The sequence below is a fragment of the Oncorhynchus tshawytscha genome, linkage group LG20, assembly GCF_018296145.1.
Source record: "Oncorhynchus tshawytscha isolate Ot180627B linkage group LG20, Otsh_v2.0, whole genome shotgun sequence".
Taxonomy (NCBI): Eukaryota; Metazoa; Chordata; class Actinopteri; order Salmoniformes; family Salmonidae; genus Oncorhynchus; species Oncorhynchus tshawytscha.
Window position 1 is genome coordinate 13,031,148 of NC_056448.1, and position 19,473 is coordinate 13,050,620.

The 19,473-nt window shown below is 40.4% G+C and overlaps 1 protein-coding gene across 1 annotated transcript; it reads right to left on the reverse strand.

The window, feature by feature from the left end:
* Positions 1 to 15,329: 15,329 nt before the first annotated feature.
* On the reverse strand, positions 15,330 to 18,068 carry m17 (IL-6 subfamily cytokine M17). The gene is made up of 3 exons (XM_024381350.2): positions 17,968 to 18,068; positions 17,421 to 17,569; positions 15,330 to 16,713 (listed from the first exon to the last, which is right to left on the reverse strand). The coding sequence occupies exons 1-3, from the start codon at positions 18,023 to 18,025 to the stop codon at positions 16,237 to 16,239; spliced, it is 684 nt and encodes a 227-aa protein (XP_024237118.1). The 5' UTR covers positions 18,026 to 18,068; the 3' UTR covers positions 15,330 to 16,236.
* Between the last annotated feature and the right edge of the window lie 1,405 nt (positions 18,069 to 19,473).

Sequence of the window (19,473 nt, forward strand, 5' to 3'; positions counted from 1 at the left end):
CACCACCCACACATGCAATGACATCTCCTTTTTTCAATTATGTTTCTAGAGACAATATCTCTCTCTTCATCACTCAATATCTAGGTTTACCTCCACTGTATTCACATACTACCATACCTTTGTCTGTACATTATACCTTGATGCTATTTTACCGCCCCCAGAAACCTCCTTTTACTCTATGTTCCAGACGTTCTAGACGACCAATTCTCATAGCTTTTAGCCGTACCCTTATTCTACTCCTCCTATGTTCCTCTGGCGATGTAGAGGTGAATCCAGGCCCTGCAGTGCCTAGCTCCACTCCTATTCCCCAGGCGCTCTCTTTTGATGACTTCTGTAACCGTAATAGTCTTGGTTTCATGCATGTTAACATTAGAAGCCTCCTCCCTAAGTTTGTTCTATTTACTGCTTTAGCACAGTCTGCCAACCCGGATGTTCTAGCTGTGTCTGAATCCTGGCTTAGGAAGACCACCAAAAATTCAGAAATTTTAATTCCAAACTACAACATTTTCAGACAAGATAGAACTGCCAAAGGGGGCGGTGTTGCAATCTACTGCAAAGATAGCCTGCAGAGTTCTGTCCTACTATCCAGGTCTGTACCCAAACAATTTGAACTTCTACTTTTAAAAATCCACCTCTCTAAAAACAAGTCTCTCACCGTTGCCGCCTGCTATAGACCACCCTCTGCCCCCAGCTGTGCTCTGGACACCATATGTGAACTGATTGCCCCCATCTATCTTCTTCAGAGTTCGTGCTGCTAGGCGACCTAAACTGGAACATGCTTAACACCCCAGCCATCCTACAATCTAAACTTGATGCCCTCAATCTCACACAAATTATCAATGAACCTACCAGGTACCTCCCCAAAGCCTTAAACACGGGCACCCTCATAGATATCATCCTAACCAACTTCCCTCTAAATACACCTCTGCTGTCTTCAACCAAGATCTCAGCGATCACTGCCTCATTGCCTGCATCTGTAATGGGTCAGCGGTCAAACGACCTCCACTCATCACTGTAAAACGCTCCCTGAAACACTTCTGCGAGCAGGCCTTTCTAATCGACCTGGCCGGGGTATCCTGGAAGGATATTGATCTCATCCCGTCAGTAGAGGATGCCTGGATATTTTTTTTTTAAATGCCTTCCTAACCATCTTAAATAAACATGCCCCATTCAAGAAATTTAGAACCAGGAACAGATATAGCCCTTGGTTCTCCCCAGACCTGACTGCCCTTAACCAACACAAAAACATCCTATGGCGTTCTGCATTAGCATCGAACAGCCCCGTGATATGCAGCTGTTCAGGGAAGCTAGAAACCATTATACACAGGCAGTTAGAAAAGCCAAGGCTAGCTTTTTCAAGCAGAAATTAGCTTCCTGCAACACTAACTCAAAAAGTTCTGGGACACTGTAAAGTCCATGGAGAATAAGAACACCTCCTCCCAGCTGCCCACTGCACTGAAGATAGGAAACACTGTCACCACTGATAAATCCACCATAATTGAGAATTTCAATAAGCATTTTTCTACGGCTGGCCATGCTTTCCACCTGGCTACTCCTACCCCGGTCAACAGCACTGCACCCCCAACAGCAACTCGCCCAAGCCTTCCCCATTTCTCCTTCTCCCAAATCCATTCAGCTGATGTTCTGAAAGAGCTGCAAAATCTGGACCCCTACAAATCAGCCGGGCTAGACAATCTGGACCCTTTCTTTCTAAAATTATCTGCCGAAATTGTTGCCACCCCTATTACTAGCCTGTTCAACCTCTCTTTCGTGTCGTCTGAGATTCCCAAAGATTGGAAAGCAGCTGCGGTCATCCCCCTCTTCAAAGGGGGACACTCTTGACCCAAACTGCTACAGACCTATATCTATCCTACCGTGCCTTTCTAAGGTCTTGAAAGCCAAGTCAACAAACAGATTACCGACCATTTTGAATCTCACCATACCTTCTCTGCTATACAATCTGGTTTCAGAGCTGGTCATGGGTGCACCTCAGCCATGCTCAAGGTCCTAAACGATATCTTAACCGCCATCGATAAGAAACATTACTGTGCAGCCGTATTCATTGATCTGGCCAAGGCTTTCGACTCTGTCAATCACCACATCCTCATCGGCAGACTCGACAGCCTTGGTTTCTCAAATGATTGCCTCGCCTGGTTCACCAACTACTTCTCTGATAGAGTTCAGTGTGTCAAATCGGAGGGTCTGCTGTCCGGACCTCTGGCAGTCTCTATGGGGGTGCCACAGGGTTCAATTCTTGGACCGACTCTCTTCTCTGTATACATCAATGAGGTCGCTCTTGCTGCTGGTGAGTCTCTGATCCACCTCTACGCAGACGACACCATTCTGTATACTTCCGGCCCTTCTTTGGACACTGTGTTAACAACCCTCCAGGCAAGCTTCAATGCCATACAACTCTCCTTCCGTGGCCTCCAATTGCTCTTAAATACAAGTAAAACTAAATGCATGCTCTTCAACCGATCGCTACCTGCACCTACCCGCCTGTCCAACATCACTACTCTGGACGGCTCTGACTTAGAATACGTGGACAACTACAAATACTTAGGTGTCTGGTTAGACTGTAAACTCTCCTTCCAGACCCATATCAAACATCTCCAATCCAAAGTTAAATCTAGAATTGGCTTCCTATTTCGCAACAAAGCATCCTTCACTCATGCTGCCAAACATACCCTTGTAAAACTGACCATCCTACCAATCCTTGACTTTGGCAATGTCATTTACAAAATAGCCTCCGATACCCTACTCAACAAATTGGATGCAGTCTATCACAGTGCAATCCGTTTTGTCACCAAAGCCCCATATACTACCCACAAGCCCTCGCTTCATACTCGTCGCCAAACCCACTGGCTCCATGTCATCTACAAGACCCTGCTAGGTAAAGTCCCCCCTTATCTCAGCTCGCTGGTCACCATAGCATCTCCCACCTGTAGCACACGCTCCAGCAGGTATATCTCTCTAGTCATCCCCAAAACCAATTCTTTCTTTGGCCGCCTCTCCTTCCAGTTCTCTGCTGCCAATGACTGGAACGAACTACAAAAATCTCTGAAACTGGAAACACTTATCTCCCTCACTAGCTTTAAGCACCAACTGTCAGAGCAGCTCACAGATTACTGCACCTGTACATAGCCCACCTATAATTTAGCCCAAACAACTACCTCTTTCCCTACTGTATTTAATTTTAATTCATTTATTTATTTTGCTCCTTTGAACCCCATTATTTTTATTTCTACTTTGCACATTATTCCATTGCAAAACTACCATTCCAGTGTTTTACTTGCTATATTGTATTTACTTTGCCACCATGGCCTTTTTTGCCTTTACCTCCCTTCTCACCTCATTTGCTCACATTGTATATAGACTTGTTTATACTGTATTATTGACTGTATGTTTGTTTTACTCCATGTGTAACTCTGTGTCGTTGTATCTGTCGAACTGCTTTGCTTTATCTTGGCCAGGTCGCAATTGTAAATGAGAACTTGTTCTCAACTTGCCTACCTGGTTAAATAAAGGTAAAATAAAATAATAAAATAAAAAACAACATACGCCTAGTTAACTGAAAGCAGTCACAAATGTAAATACCTATGCAGCCAAGATACGATTGCGACATATTTCATATCATCTGACAACTCAGCAATAGACCAATCTAGCATCCACAGTTACAACTGGTAGGTGGCACTAAAAGACCAATATATGGACACATTTCATCCGATTAATTTGCAACACTAACTCTATCGCCTTTCACAATGGTGTAACGCTCCGGGTGTCGTGGATGTGGAGTCAGACGCAGGAAACAGAGAGTGCGATGCTGTGCTCTTTAATGCACCAAAACGCAACACAGTGTGCTCACAACCAAAAATACACGACCAGGAACAAACACGTTCCTCTACTACCAAACAGAAGGTCACAATAATTAATCCCGCACAAAGAACCAGGCGGGCCGGCTGACTAATAAAGCCTCCCTAATTATACCCAACACAAAACAGGTGTACTCAATAAACACATAAGGAGGGGGAGGAAAGAATCAGTGGCAGCTAGTAGGCCAGCGACGACGACCGCCGAGCGCCACCCGAACGTGAAGGGGAGCCACCTTCGGTCGGAGTCGTGACAAATGGATTTACAATTCTTCCAATGTGCTTCTCGCACAAACACACACACACACACATAATAATATTTCCATGTGAAATATTATTACACACACACATGTATATAATAAATAAGGTTCTAACAAAATGTTCATATCAACAATCGAAATTACTGAAAAATGCATTCAAACGGTCGTGTGGGATACACATCTCCAAGGCCTCCTTTGGTTCCATTTTCACATTGACTCAAAAAGTAATTCCCATTACGTCCACAAAGCTAAAGCAAATGTCCAAGATGTCTAAAAGTCGGGGTAAAACGTCCTAATTGGTACAGCCCAGTACTCACTTTTCGCCTGCCTGACACATGACACCTGTCATGCCACGTCTTGTAGAGATCCTGTATGCTGCCTCCTAATGGTCTTAACTTTAATTTTAGTTGACATTCCACTCTTTGAACCCTCTAAACAGTGCGTTCCATTATTTCAACTTGGAAAATTGTTTGAGGTGCAGTATAGTGTCAATTTGTCAGGTTATTTTTGCTAGTTAGCTAGCTTTGTTCAGTTCAAGCGGTGCGAGCATCAAATTATGTAGACATGTCCAAATGCACAGTTTACCCCAGGCAATACCCACACAACATGTTTAGGCAATACGTATGCGTAAAACATGAAATCGGCTCAATACAACACATGAAGATACTTCAAGCTAGGCAAAGCAGCGATGCCTAAGCTGACCCTGTCTATTAACAGTGACTGGAGTCAGGAACGGCCGCAGTGTCAATGGCTGGAAAGGAAGGCATGAATATCCTAGCGACTTTCCTGAGGTTTTGCATAAAAAACACCAGATTCACTGAGAAAAAACATGAACAAAAAAATAATGAAAATGTTTTAAACAATTTGTTTTTTGGATTTGGCTTTTCATAACAGCTTTTTTTTATTACATTATCACAGGGTCAACAGGGCCTACACTGACTGCACGTCACTGACTAAGTACACTGACAAACTATTAGAAAGCTCTGTTTATGGTTTGGTTTTGGGTTGTTATGAGCTTTTGATCGGGGGAAGATTTAAGCTTCTACTGTCTAGTAGCTTCTGACACTGTTATGTTTTTACAAATGGACTGCATTGAAGATATGAATGAGTAACTATGCAAATATACACAGATTAACAGTTGGTATGTTATGAATTTAGAATGCAGTTTTAATGACAACCTGTATCTGTCACAACATACCTTTTTATGCAAGAATATAAACAATGCACTAAATGTTATCAATCAATAATCAATTCAATAGCAAAGCAATAAACCAGTAATAATACCGCAATAAAGAAATAGCCAATCATGCAGCGCTATGATTAAAGTGCATGCAATTCATCTCCTATTATACTGTATCTATGGCACTGTGTGGAATGAGCAAAAAAAAATTGCACAAGGAAAACCAAGAGCATGCGTCTTCTGTCTATACCATCATGCACACCAAAATTGTTTTGCTGCCACTGCCATCAATTTGGAATCAAAGGTTAGATTTCCCTGTGCATTAACAAGTTACTGACCAATAGAAACAAAGTACTTATTGCCGTTGTGATGTTTGACTGACCAGCCTAGCATACTGGTACACAGTATAGCATACTGCAAATGTACTTGAGCTATGGCAACACCCTCCTGATATTGAAGATTGTTCTTTCAAGTCAAATGTGCATCCGACTTTTACAAAGAATGAAACTTTCGCAGACAAGCATTTGTTGACTGTTAGAAATGGGAACAATGTTATCGCCCATATATGAATGTTAGCTACGCATGTTAGCTGTCTTTGTATTTGAATATACATACATCCATATACTGTATGTTTGTACTGTAAAATAAAATATTTTAATTCCTTTTTTGGGATGTTATTGTAGCGAGGAATAATGTAAATGATGTGACCTTCTCTTCTTATTGGGATAACATTAAAATAGAACATGTGTTTGATTTTGGTATTAATTTGAATAATGATGTAGGAATTGCAGCATTTTTTAAAACTCTCGTACAGCCTTGGAGAGAGATCAAGAATGAAACTTGAATTTGCTTTGAGCTTAATCAACATCAAAGTGCATTCATGTAATTAACCTTCTCAAAAACCGTCAACTTCCACATACCTCATATACTGTTTTTCCCAGACATCAGTTAAATCCTTACTCCCTCAGTCATAGTGTTTATGCTGTGGTGAGGGTGGTCACCCTTACCTTAGCCAAACATGACAAACACACCACAGACCTCACTGCCCATCTAAACTAGTTTCCATTCCACTCAGGTTGTACTCTCATGGTCATCATGCTCTTGCAGCGACCAGCCGAAAAGTGTTTCTCTGTCTGTGTTTGTTATTTTGTATTTGACCAGTTTTAGATCATCTGTTTTAAATCACTGAATACAATGACCTAGTAGATCAATGAAATAGAAAGAGCAGTGTTGAACTCTTCCTCTATTTCCTTTCGGGAACATGGCGTTAGCAGCGTTGTTTTTATAGTGGACGGTGTTTCACCTGGCACAAATTTTGTAAGAACTTCCCCATTCTTAATCAATGGATCCAGTACAGCAGGAAGTGTTCTTCTCCAATGGAATAATCCCCAGAATGCCAATCCTCTCTTGGATCTAATCTACCCAAACCTTGATGCATTTGATTATAATAATGGTCAATGGGATTCTACCAGCAGGCTGCTGGCGGGCTACAACGCAACATGAGAAAGCAGGGGAAGAGTGGAATCCGGGAAAGGGCAAAGCGCCAATCTGTCACGCATTCTCCTGCCTTCTATCATTCTAGAAAATGCCCAGTCTCTTCGCAAAACTGATGAACTGCAAGCCCATGTTCATTTCCAACATGAATTCAGAAATGCCTGTATTCTGTCTCTTATAGAGACATGGTTTAAGAATATGGACTTGGACTGTGAGTTGGTGATTGACTGGTTTGGGGCACCTATACGCTTGGACCGAGAGGCCCGAGGTTACCATATGTGAATGAGCGCTGGTACAAAACTGTAGCCTACTGTTTAGGGAAAAACTATGCACGAAGGATGTTGAACTGCTATACGTGTGTTTGCTCCCCCACCATCTGCCCCAGGAATTTCCTTAAAAAATCCTCACCGTGGTTTGCATTCACCCGAAGGCAAATGAGAGTAATGCCGCATAGTTAATACTCCAGGCGACGCAGAAATTACAAACTAAATTTCCAGATGACCCGAACATCATCCTTGGGGACTTTAACCACCGTATTAAGACAAAAACTTTGAGGAAGTTTCATCAGTACGTCACATGCCCATCAGAAATAACAACATCCTGGTCTTATGTTACGGTTCTTTTAAGGGAGCATATAAATCCCCCCCTACCCCCGAAATGGGCACAGCTGACAACAACTGCATGGCCCTTATCCCGGTGTATCACACAGCCCTGTGGAGGGTTAAAGTGCTTACATAGCGGATTAAGAACTGGACTGAGATTCCTCCCTGACCCTTCAGGGGTGTATTGAATGAGTGTACAGACTGGGACATGCTTAAAGAGTCGTGCTGATATTGACGATCTCACTGGTGCTGTTAGCTCCTGGGTTTCATATTGTGAAGATGTAGTCATCTCAGATAATGTTGTGAAGGTTTACGTACCCCAATATTAAGCCCTGGATTAGAAAGTCTCTCAGGGTGCTCTTAAATAGTAAGATAAATGTTAAGATGGAAACCTTCAGGAGAGCTAAACAGATGTACAAGGTAACAATTGAAAGAGAACTTGGTAACAATTTAGTCTCTGCCTGGGATAGTATGAAAACTATTGTGGGGATAATAACATTTTTTTTTAAAGGTGTCACTAGATGGCTTTAATTCTGACAATCAACTGGCACAGGAGTTTTACCCGGGACCAGACAATATAGGCAGCCGCCTGCTCACCTCCTGTGCAGAGAAACTAGGCCCTATCTTTAATTATGTCTTTAAGTCGCTCAGCCAGCAGAGGGTGCCAAATCTATGGAAACAGTCTACTGTGATACCAGTCGCCAAGAACAACCACCCAAAGGTTTTTAACGACTACAGACCAGTCACCTTGACTTCCTTGGTCATTACATCCTTTGAGAAACTGATTAAGAAAGAGCTTCTGGACAAGACACAGCACCTTCTTGATCTGTTTCAGTTTGCATATAAGGCTAAGTGTGGTGTACAGGATGCTACTGTCACCCTAACTGACCTTCCGTGCAAACATCTAGGGTAGAAAAAACGAATGGAAAGTTTTTATTTGTTGATTTCTCATCTGCTTTTAACACCATTCAACCCCATCTGTTTGTGAACCAACTCACTAATGCTTTTGGTGTAGACTCATGTAGTGGGTTGGACCTCAACTTTCTAACCAGCAGAACCCAGAGCGTGAGGGTGAATGGATGCCTGTCAGGGGAGCTGTCATCATCAACAGGCTCACCCCAGGGATCTGTCTTCTCATCACTCCTCTATACCCTGTACACTGATGGTTGTCGTAGCCAGTACGAGAACTGACACGGAAGTCCCCCTACCTTCAGAACATTATCATCAAAGGACAGGACAGTGTAGACAACTATAAGTATCTTGGCACAATGATAGCTAAAATAGTGAAAGTGGGCAGGGAAGTCCAGCAGAGTAGACTGTCTGACCTGTACAAGAGAACAGATAAGTGGTGATGAAGGCAGAATCCATCCTGTCTGCCCATCCCCTACACCTCGAGTTCCAGGTCCTACCCTCTGCCTCCCGGTGTAGATTCCCCACTGTTAATACTAATAGGTACAAGCACACTTGTCACCACAATAGCCATTTCCCTTATGAATATAGGGAAGATAATGAGGTAGGCTAGGGGTGATTTTGAGGATGATGATGGTGAAATGTTGTTGATGATGATGAAGGTGATGTTGCCGTTGTTTTTGGGGTTTTGTCAGCACATTGATGATATGTTGTTGACAAGATGACCTAATATATGAAATATAGAACACTTTACTTATTAGACAACTTTGGCTCACTGTACTTTTGTGCTTCTGATAATGTCGGTCACTAGTAGGCCTACTGTATATATTAGTATTGATGGCTATTAGTATTGATGGACCAGCTAGACCGTTGTATTCACTAGAACTGTGTGTCATTGTAATCCATGTGGATTTTATACTGTTTGTTCAATGTTGTTTTTAATTCTCCTTTGCTGCAAAACCAATTTCCCTCTGGGACAATTAAAGTTGAAACTTGAACATACTGACCTAATTGTATTGTGCGTGCATTCTTGTAAATGAACAATGATTTACCATAGTTGACTGTAATTTGCTTTTATTTGTAGTTTTCAGCACAGTACATTACATTTACATAAACAACTCCCAAAGGGGAATACTCCTGCAGACTTCCTGGTTCTCCCATAAAATTTGCCAAATTTATCTGAAGGGAGTTTTTCTCTGTCTGTTCTTTGTGAGCTGACTGACTTTTAGCTAACTGTAGCAGCTTTCATCATCCTCCCATTTTCCCTGTATATATATATGACCTTTCACCTCATCTTGGATATAGAAGATAACATGATAATTAGAAAGCTTTAGGTTCACCTAAAAAGGATGATTATCAAGTCTGTTTCAATCCCAAAGGGAATCTATGTTAATGACCTTTTATTCCAATGATGTTTTAGGATTTCAGATGTTGCCCAGACTTACCCACTTGTCTCTTTAAATAAAGTTCTGGGTTAAAACAGGGAACTTGATTCATGACCTAGAGTGTATCCCTCCTCAACTTCCAGTTTTGCATGAGCTCGTGATCTAAGGAAAGCCTAGAATATTTCTGATGGTATTTGTCTGTACTGCTTATTTGGATTGTTTTCGACAGATGCTCACTGTTACCAAACTGTTACATTCATTCATTCATTCATGTCAACTGGCAACACGTTTACTTAACAACCGTTATCCACCCAAGTAACACTCACACAACATACTTTGGTTGTAATTGGCACCTGATCATGTAAACTGACAGTCCATTGATAATTAGTTTGACATCGAATGTTTGAATAATCATGGAACTCTTGTATTGCGCGCCAGTACAGATCTCCCTCATATGGTGTAATGCAGATTATCATTACATCTATATGAACACATCACCCCAGAACACACAGATAATCTGACCCATACACACCCACACCTTGTGACTGGCCAGACAGAAGCCCGCCAGTTTCACAAAATCTTTCCAATCAGATGCTGTGCTGTCTTCAAGACATGCGTCATTGTGAGATGAGATCACAGACTCAGTGTCTCAATTGCTTCCTGGTTTAGAATAATCTCTCATGTTTGGACCACTGGGTTGAATTTTTGCAGTGTAAGGTTAACATCATAGACTTGAGCCCATCCTGTGAAAAGCATTATGTGAAACTAGCTTACAAAACTATAAAAGTGACTCAGATTTTATCAAAAGAAATTCATTTTTGAAATCTCACAGTATTTATGAACCTATTGTACAAAAATACTGCAGGGCAATATTAACACGAGTTAATACATTCTCCACACGAACATAATATACTGTAACTGCGTACATTAATTATACTCCCAATGGAAGTTTCCTACTTGGCACAAACTGGTTGGATCAACTTTGTCCAACTTAATTTGTCAACGTATGGAGACGTGGGATCTACATGGAAAATACATTACATTTGAAAAAAAAAATCCACATAAACTGTTGTTTTGAGGGTGAAATTTCAACCACAGGATTATGTCATCATGGTAACCAATTTTCAGCATAGGCAACCTTGTATAAAATATGTTGAATTTATACCTTTGAAACAATGTCAGATCTTCAACGTTATATCCACTATCAGAATGAAATAATACATCTGGGCAGCACATAGTAGTTGATTTATCTACAGCTATCAATCTGGTCTCCCTTCCAGGGTTTTAACTTAGGCTGTCCCTGCTTAGCTTTGATATTTGTCACTGACTATTACCAAAGTGCTATTGTGAGAATAATTATTAAGAGATCTCTTAACAACTAAATAGATTCACTGTTGCTTGAAGTCATTCCAAAGGGTAGGTTTAACAGAGCAAATGAAATGTAACCGTACTTTGTTATACACTGAGTGTACGAAATATTAGGAACACCTTCGTAATATTGAGTTTCACCTCATTTTGCCCTCAGAACAGGCTCAATTTGTCAGGGCATGGACTCCACACGGTGTTGAAAGCGCTCCACAGGGATGCTGACCCATGTTGACTCCAATGCTTCCCACAGTTGTGTCAAGTTGGCTGGATGTCATTTGGGTGGTAGACCATTCTTGATACACACGGGAAACTGTTGAGCATGAAAAACCCAGCAGCGCTGCAGTTCTTGACACACTCCAGCCTGGCACCTACTACCACACTCCGTTCAAAGACACTGAAATCTTTTGTCTTGCCCATTCCCCCTCTGAATGGTACATATACACAATCCATGTCTCAATTGTCTCAAGGCTTAAAAATCATTCTTTAACCTGTCTCCTCCCCTCCCCCCTTCAATCCACTGATTGAAGTGGATTTAACAAGTGACATCAATAGGGGATCATAGCTTTAATCTGGATTCACCTGGTCAGTCTATGTCATGTGGTGTTCCGAATGTTTTTTTTTTTTACATTTAGTGTATATCACCAATGACACTATTTGCAAAACATTAAGAACGTTGTAGAGTCCATGCCCCGGCGACTAGAAAGTGTTCTTAATGTTTTGAACAGTTTAACATGTGCGAAGTCTTCAACAGCTATTGCTTAAATTCAACCCAGGGTTCAGCTAAAAATAGACAATAGATATACACCTAGGGTTTCAAGCTTTGGCAGATTTCAAATGTAATCTTAAAGTCAATCATTCATATGTTGGATTCACGTCTCCAGCTCAACCAAAAATCTAAGTTAAAGAATAGGACTTAATCAGGTCAAACTTGATTTAAAATGCATTTGAAGTTTGATTTGATTTAATCCTATTCTTTAATTTAGATTTTTGGTTGCGATGGAGACGTGTATCCAACATATAATTTATTCATTTGTAGACAAACTGGATATTGAATTATGTTTAGCTGTCAGTGCCACAAAATATCAACATTTTAAGGAGATGTATCTTCTGCTTGGATAGCTCCATCTGTGTAGTTTGATGTTATTTAGTCCTATTCTTTAACTTCGATTTTTGGTTAAAATGGAGATGTGAATCCAACATACAGTGGGGAAAACAAGTATTTGATACACTGCCGATTTTGCAGGTTTTCCTACTTACAAAGCATGTAGAGGTCTATCATTTTTATCATAGGTACACTTCAACTGTGAGAGACGGAATCTAAAACAAAAATCCAGAAAATCACATTGTATGATTTTTAAGTAATTAATTTGCATTTTATTCTATTACATAAGTATTTGATCACCTACCAACCAGTAAGAATTACGGCTCTCACAGACCTGTTAGTTTTTCTGTAAGAAGCCTTCCTGTTCTCCACTCATTACCTGTATTAACTGCACTGTTTGAACTTGTTACCTGTATAACAGACACCTGTCCACACACTGAATCAAACAGACTCCAACCTCTCCACAATGGCCAAGACCAGAGAGCTGTGTAAGGACATCAGGGATAAAATTGTAAACCTGCACAAGGCTGGGATGGGCTACAGGACAATAGGCAAGCAGCTTGGTGAGAAGACAAGAACTGTTGGCGCAATTATTAGAAAATGGAAGAAGTTCAAGATGACGGTCAATCACCCTCGGTCTGGGGCTCCATGCAAGATCTCACCTCGTGGGGCATCAATGATAATGAGGAAGGTGAGGGATCAGCCCAGAACTACATGGCAGGACCTGGTCAATGACCTGAAGAGACCTGGGACCACAGTCTCAAAGAAAACCATTAGTAGCACACTACCCGTCATGGATTAAAATCCTGCAGCGCACGCAAGGTCCCCCTCCTCAAGCCAGCGCATGTCCAGGCCCATCTGAAGTTTGTCAATGACCATCTGGATGATCCAAAGGAGGAATGGGAGAAAGTCATGTGGTCTGATGAGACAAAAATAGAGCTTTTTGGTCTAAACTCCACTCGCCGTGTTTGGAGGAAGAAGAAGGATGAGTACAACCCCAAGAACACTATCCCAACCGTGAAGCATGGAGGTGGAAACATCATTCTTTGGGGATGCTTTTCTGCAAAGGGGACAGGACGACTGCACCGTATTGAGGGGAGGATGGATGGGGCCATGTATCGGGAGATCTTGGCCAACCGTAAGAAGCATCTCAAAGTCCTGGAGTGGCCTAGCCAGTCTCCAGACCTGAACCCAATAGAAAATCTTTGGAGGGAGCTGAAAGTCTGTATTGCCCAGCGACAGCCCCGAAACATGAAGGATCTGGAGAAGGTCTGTATGGAGGAGTGGGCCAAAATCCCTGCTGCAGTGTGTACAAACCAGGTCAAGAACTACAGGAAACGTATGATCTCTGTAATTGCAAACAAAGGTTTCTGTACCAAATATTAAGTTCTGCTTTTCTAATGTATCAAATACTTATGTAATGCAATAAAATGCAAATTCATTATTTAAAAATCATACAATCATACAATGTGATTTTTTTTTTCATACAACTGTGATTCTGCCTCTCACAGTTGATGTGTACCTATGATAAAAATGACAGACCTCTACATGCTTTGTAAGTAGGAAAACCTGCAAAATCGGCAGTGTATCAAATACTTGTTCTCCCCACTGTACACTACCGGTCAAAAGTTTTAGAACACCTACTCATTCAAGGGTTTTTCTTAATTTTTGTACTATTTTCTACATGTAAAATAATAGTGAAGACATCAAAACTATGAAATAACACATGGAATCATGTTGTAACCAAAAAAGTGTTAAACAAATATATAAAAAATATTTAAAAAATATAAACAAATATTTTATATTTGAGATTCTTCAAATAGCCACCCTTTGCCTTGATGACAGCTTGGCACACTCTTGGCATTATCTCAACCAGCTTTACCTGGAATTATTTTCCAACAGTCTTGAAGGAGTTCCCACATATGCTGAGCACGTGCTTGCTGCTTTTCTGTGGTCTGACTCATCCCAAACCATATAAATTTGGTTGAGGTCAGGGGATTGTGAAGGCCAGGTCATCTGATGCAGCACTCCGTCACACTCCTTCTTGGTAAAATAGCCATTACACAGCCTGGGGGTGTGTTGGATTATTGTCCTGTTGAAAAACAAATGATAGTCCCACCAAGCCCAAACCAGATGGGATGGCGTATCGCTGCAGAATGCTGTGATAGCCATGCTGGTTAAGTGTGCCTTGAATTCTAAATAAATCACAGACAGTGTCACCAGCAAAGCAATCCACACCATAACACCTCCTCCTCCATGCTTTACGGCGAGAAATACACATGTGGAGATCATCCTTTCACCCACACTGCATCTCACAAGACATGGCGATTGGAAACAAAAATCTCCAATTTGGACTCCAGACCAAAGGACAAATTTCCACCGGTCTAATGTCCTTTGCTGGTGTTTCTTGGCCCAAGCAAGTCTCTTCTTATTATTGGTGTCCTTTACTAGTGGTTTCTTTGCAGCAATTCGACCATGAAGGCCTGATTCACACAATCTCCTCTGAACAGTTGATGTTAAGATGTGTCTGTTACTTGAACTCTGTGAAGCATTTATTTGGGCTGCAATTTCTGAGGCTGGTAACTCTAATGAACGTATCCTCTGCAGCAGAGGTAACTCTTGGTCTTTTATTCTTGTGGCGGTCCTCATGAGAGCCAGTTTCGTCACTGAGCTTGATGGTTTTTGCGACTGCACTTGAAATTTGCCAGATTGACTGACCTTCATGTCTTAAATTAATGATGGACTGTCATTTCTCTTTGCATATTTGAGCTGTTCTTTCCATAATATTGACCTGGTCTTTTACCAAATAGGGCTATCTTCTGTATACCACCCTACATTGTCACAACACAACTAATTGGCTCAAACGCATTAAGAAGGAAAGAAATTCCACAAATGAACTTTTAACAAGGCACACCTGTTAATTGAAATGCATTCCAGGTGACTACCTCATGAAGCTGGTTGAGAGAATGCCAAGAGTGTGCAAAGCTGTCATCAATGGGAAGGGTGGCTATTTGAAAAATCTCAAATATAAAATGTATTTTGATTTATTTAACACTTATTTGGTTACTACATGATTCTGTGTGTTATTTCATAGTTTTGATGTCTTCACTATTATTCTACAATGTAGAAAATAGTTTTAAAAAATACAGAAAAACCCTTGAATGAATAGGTGTTCTAAACTTTTGACAGGTAGTGTATAAATTATGAATTTGTACACAAACTGGAATTAAAGCTAGAATAAGTCAGTTGAACAGGTGGAACTATCCAAGCAGAAGATACATTTCCTTCAAATGTTGATATTTGGTTGCGTCACTTACAACTGGCAATACAGTTTAAAGCCCGAATTTAAGGCTGTCTTACAAATGAATGTAACAGTATTTATACAAACTTAAAATGAGCAACACATCCACTGCCACATTGAGGTTACTGTAACCATAAATGTCTTCTATAATCATTGAAAGCATTCATGTTCAAGATAGTATGCAAAGGTCCCAGGTCAGTGGAGATCTTCACAATTGCTATTTGAATCTGCACAAAATCTCGAACAGCATTGATTGCTTGCACTATGTACTTTTAATGTAATCTCAGCTGCAAAACACTTCATTTGGTTGCGCTATTAGATGAAGCACAGTGATAACACATTAAGTTGTTGCATAAATACAAAATATCTGACATTTTATTCCCATTTGAACTTTGTTGTGCTATATAATGGTTGAAAGTGCAGCGATAATACATTTACATGACAAAAAAAATAATTATCTGACATTGTTTTTCAATGGAATTTGGTTGCGCTTTTAGATGGTGGAAAGCATATCGATAACACATTGGGAATACAACAGAATTCTGGCTGTCTTTTTGAGTGGAAGAATGAAGATTGAAATCTCATTGGTTAACATCTCAACCAACTTTACACAAACGACGATGTTCAAATGACGTGGTATGCACAGGGCATTATTGCTGCCGCTGACAAATATTGGCCGGCCATTTTTTCTTTCAGTGGCAGCAATAAGCCTCCATACCATACAAGTGTACAATAAATAATAAATAAAATAAATAGAAGGTCAGCCTCAGAACAGTGCATTTGTGTCTGCAAATGTTGTCCTCCTAGTGCACACTTGGCTCTTTAGGGTCCTTAGTTCACGTGTGACCCGTGACAGGAACTCCTTGAATCTCTTAAGAACCACACAGCCATAGACCTTCTGCTGGAACACGTTCTGGGAGGGGGGTACTGAAGTCGGTCCGTCTACAGGTTCAGGTGGGATGGGCAGGTTTGGAAAGAGGGTTTGGTAAATGCAGTTTATTTGGTTGGCCAGACCATTGGTGCGGTTATGGGCAGTAGAGAGTTTGCTCAGCAGTGAGCTGGATGGTGGCTGTAAGTCTGTCTGTTGCTCAGTGACCCTCTTCAGGTGTGGTAGGAAAGCCTTACAGTGGGAGTAGATGCTCAACATCCGCTCTGAGGGGTCAAGGCCAGAGATGTTTGGGTCAGGAACGTTGTTGATTGACATCTGGCAGAACAGCTCTGACATGTCTCCTTGACTGAGCTTCTGGAGATCAATGAAAAAAACATCAAATTACTGGAAGTTCTTGGAAGCCCTTTTACAAACTCCAACAGGTAGCCTATAATCCATTATGATTTGGCCATAAAATAGCTTAAAAGTAGTTTTACATTTCCCATTAGACTGTGGATGATTCCATAATATACAGTTGAAGTCGGAAGTTTACATACACCTTAGCCAAATACATTCAAACTCAGTTTTTCACAATTCCTGACATTTGATCCAAGTAAAAATTCCCTGTCTTAGGATCACCACTTTATTTTAAGAATGTGTCAGAATGTCAGAATGATAGCAGAGAGAATGATTTATATCAGCTTTTATTTCTTTCATCACATTCCCAATGGGTTAGAAGTTTACATACACTTGTGTCTTGCACAAAGTAGATGTCCCAAACGACTTGCCAAAACTATAGTTTGCTAACAAGAAATTTGTGGAGTGGTTGAAAAATGAGTTTTAATAACTCCAACCTAAGTGTATGTAAACTTCCGACTTCAACTGTACATGTCACCCGAGGCTATAATTAAAAATCAGCCAATCAGCATTCAAACTGGTTACCAACGTAATTAGAACAGAAAAATACATGTTTTGTCATTTCCGTGGTATACAGTCTGATATACCACGGCTGTCAGCCAATCAGCATTCAAGTCTCAAACTACCCAGTTAAAATACTGGACAAATATTATGCCTTGACTTACGTATGTTTTTAAGAGGTCCACAGATTCCTTGTGTATGAGTTTGGTTAGCTTCAAACTTCTTTGTAGGGAACTCCCACACGGTTGCTTCCTACATACTACTCCAGCACTCACTGAATCAATGGCAGCAACCAGTAACAGAGAGAGCAATGCTGAGGAGCAAGGTGAGACAATTAAAATCACCACACTAACACCTATATCACAGACTTTAGCATAGTTGCATGACAATCTAAAATAGAAGTATGAAATGTATTGGTAACAGTTACAGTATTTAAAATGTCTATATAATGAGTAAAGGACACAATAAAAGTTGAGACGACACATACTTAGTTTGTACCTACGCATATGAGTACAATCGTTCATACACACACAAAAAAATTCATTATTCAACATTTGCACATCATCATTCATTTAATGTCGGCACATTGATGTTCCATAAATACATGTGACATTTCAGCAAGTACAGTACAGTATCCACATGGTTGAATAAATAGTTATTCACCTTATATGAAATATAGCAATAATGGTTTTATAATGTAATTTTACTTACTTCTTGCTGCTTGTGATATGGTCAGCTGAGGACACATATTCTTTACATGACCACTCATTTCCCATACAATCACACAGGCCAAGTGTTAGACACAGACTAGTCATGATCACTCCCCTGAAAAACGTTTTAAAAGACTGAAACCACGCATTTGTCATTGGAGGAAATGACGTGCTCAGCTCTTTCTTTGTGAAGCAACTGCATTTCCCAGATTTGTTTTTCAGACCTGAATTGCTTTTTTTATTAACCAAATCTAAATGTGTGTGTATGTTCACCCTTGTCTATAGTCTGAGCTCACTCCCACAGGGTTCACAGATACCAGATGTATCTACAGTATATATTACAGCATTGCAGGTATATTCATTTGTATATTTGGATTTTATTATTATTTATTTATTTATTAACCTTTTTTTTAAAACTAGGCAGGTCAGTTAAGAACAAATCCTTATTTTCAATGACGGCCAATGAACAGTGGGTTAACTGCCATACATTTACAAACAGTATAACTGTCAACGGATTACAATCTTTGAGTTGAGGTAGTGTACTGTAAAAGCTGTGCTAACAAATTCATATAATATCCTATGCATATGTGAGGTCATTTGTTTTATACCAGTCACAAGAGGTCAACCCACTCTGACACAATTCATTATAGTAGTGCTGTCGCCTCCTAGAGTAAGTGGTTGTGAAGTTTTAAAAGAAGTTCATGCAGTGTGGCAATCTGTTCAGTTTGGGTATCATATGATGTCGTTTTAAATTCCTTATGGTTTTTATAAATTGTTTATTTAACCTTTATTTTACTGAGACCATGTAACGTTCGTCGTAGGTGGAAGAAGAGGAGGACCAATGCGCAGCGTGGTAAGTGTCCATATTCTTTAATAAAGTAATTGAACACTGAAACAAAACAATAAAACGACAAACAAACAGTCCTAAATGGTGCTGAAAAAACACTGAACAGAAAATATATCACCCACACCACACAGGTGGGAAAAGGCTACCTAAGTATGATTCTCAATCAGAGACAACTAACGACACCTGCCTCTGATTGAGAACCATACCAGGCCAAACACAAAAACACCACATAGAAAAAGGAACATAGACAACCCACACAACTCACACCCTGACCATACAAAAACAAAGACATAACAAAAGAACTAAGGTCAGAACGTGACAGTCCAAGGTCTCTTTTACAGATTAGCCCTGAATTACATCAAATAGAGACATCAAAATATAGAATGCAAGCAGAAAGAAAAAAACGATAATCAAACCACATTCATCAGTAATAAGGTCCTCAATGAGCTTTCTGAATTGCCTTATTGGCACCAAAGAACATCAAATTTAACAACATTTTGAAGATTGTTCCACAAATAAGGTGTAAGAAAACGAAAAGCTGATTTACCTAACTCAGTAGAGACCAAAGGAATGTCCAGAGTTAGCCATCCGTGAGACCTGGGGTGGTGACTCAAATGTCTAAAGTTTAGTAATGATGTTTAGATACAGTAGGACTTTTTG

What these genes read in the sequence shown, in the direction of transcription:
- m17 (XM_024381350.2), bottom strand. Translation starts at nt 18,025, where the DNA reads ATGAGTGGTCATGTAAAGAATATGTGTCCTCAGCTGACCATATCACAA. An exon ending in CATATCACAAGCAGCAAGAA is followed by an intron (nt 17,570 to 17,967) that starts GTAAGTAAAATT and finishes CTTGCTCCTCAG; the next exon opens with CATTGCTCTCTCTGTTACTG. An exon ending in TGGACCTCTTAAAAACATAC is followed by an intron (nt 16,714 to 17,420) that starts GTAAGTCAAGGC and finishes ATTGATCTCCAG; the next exon opens with AAGCTCAGTCAAGGAGACAT.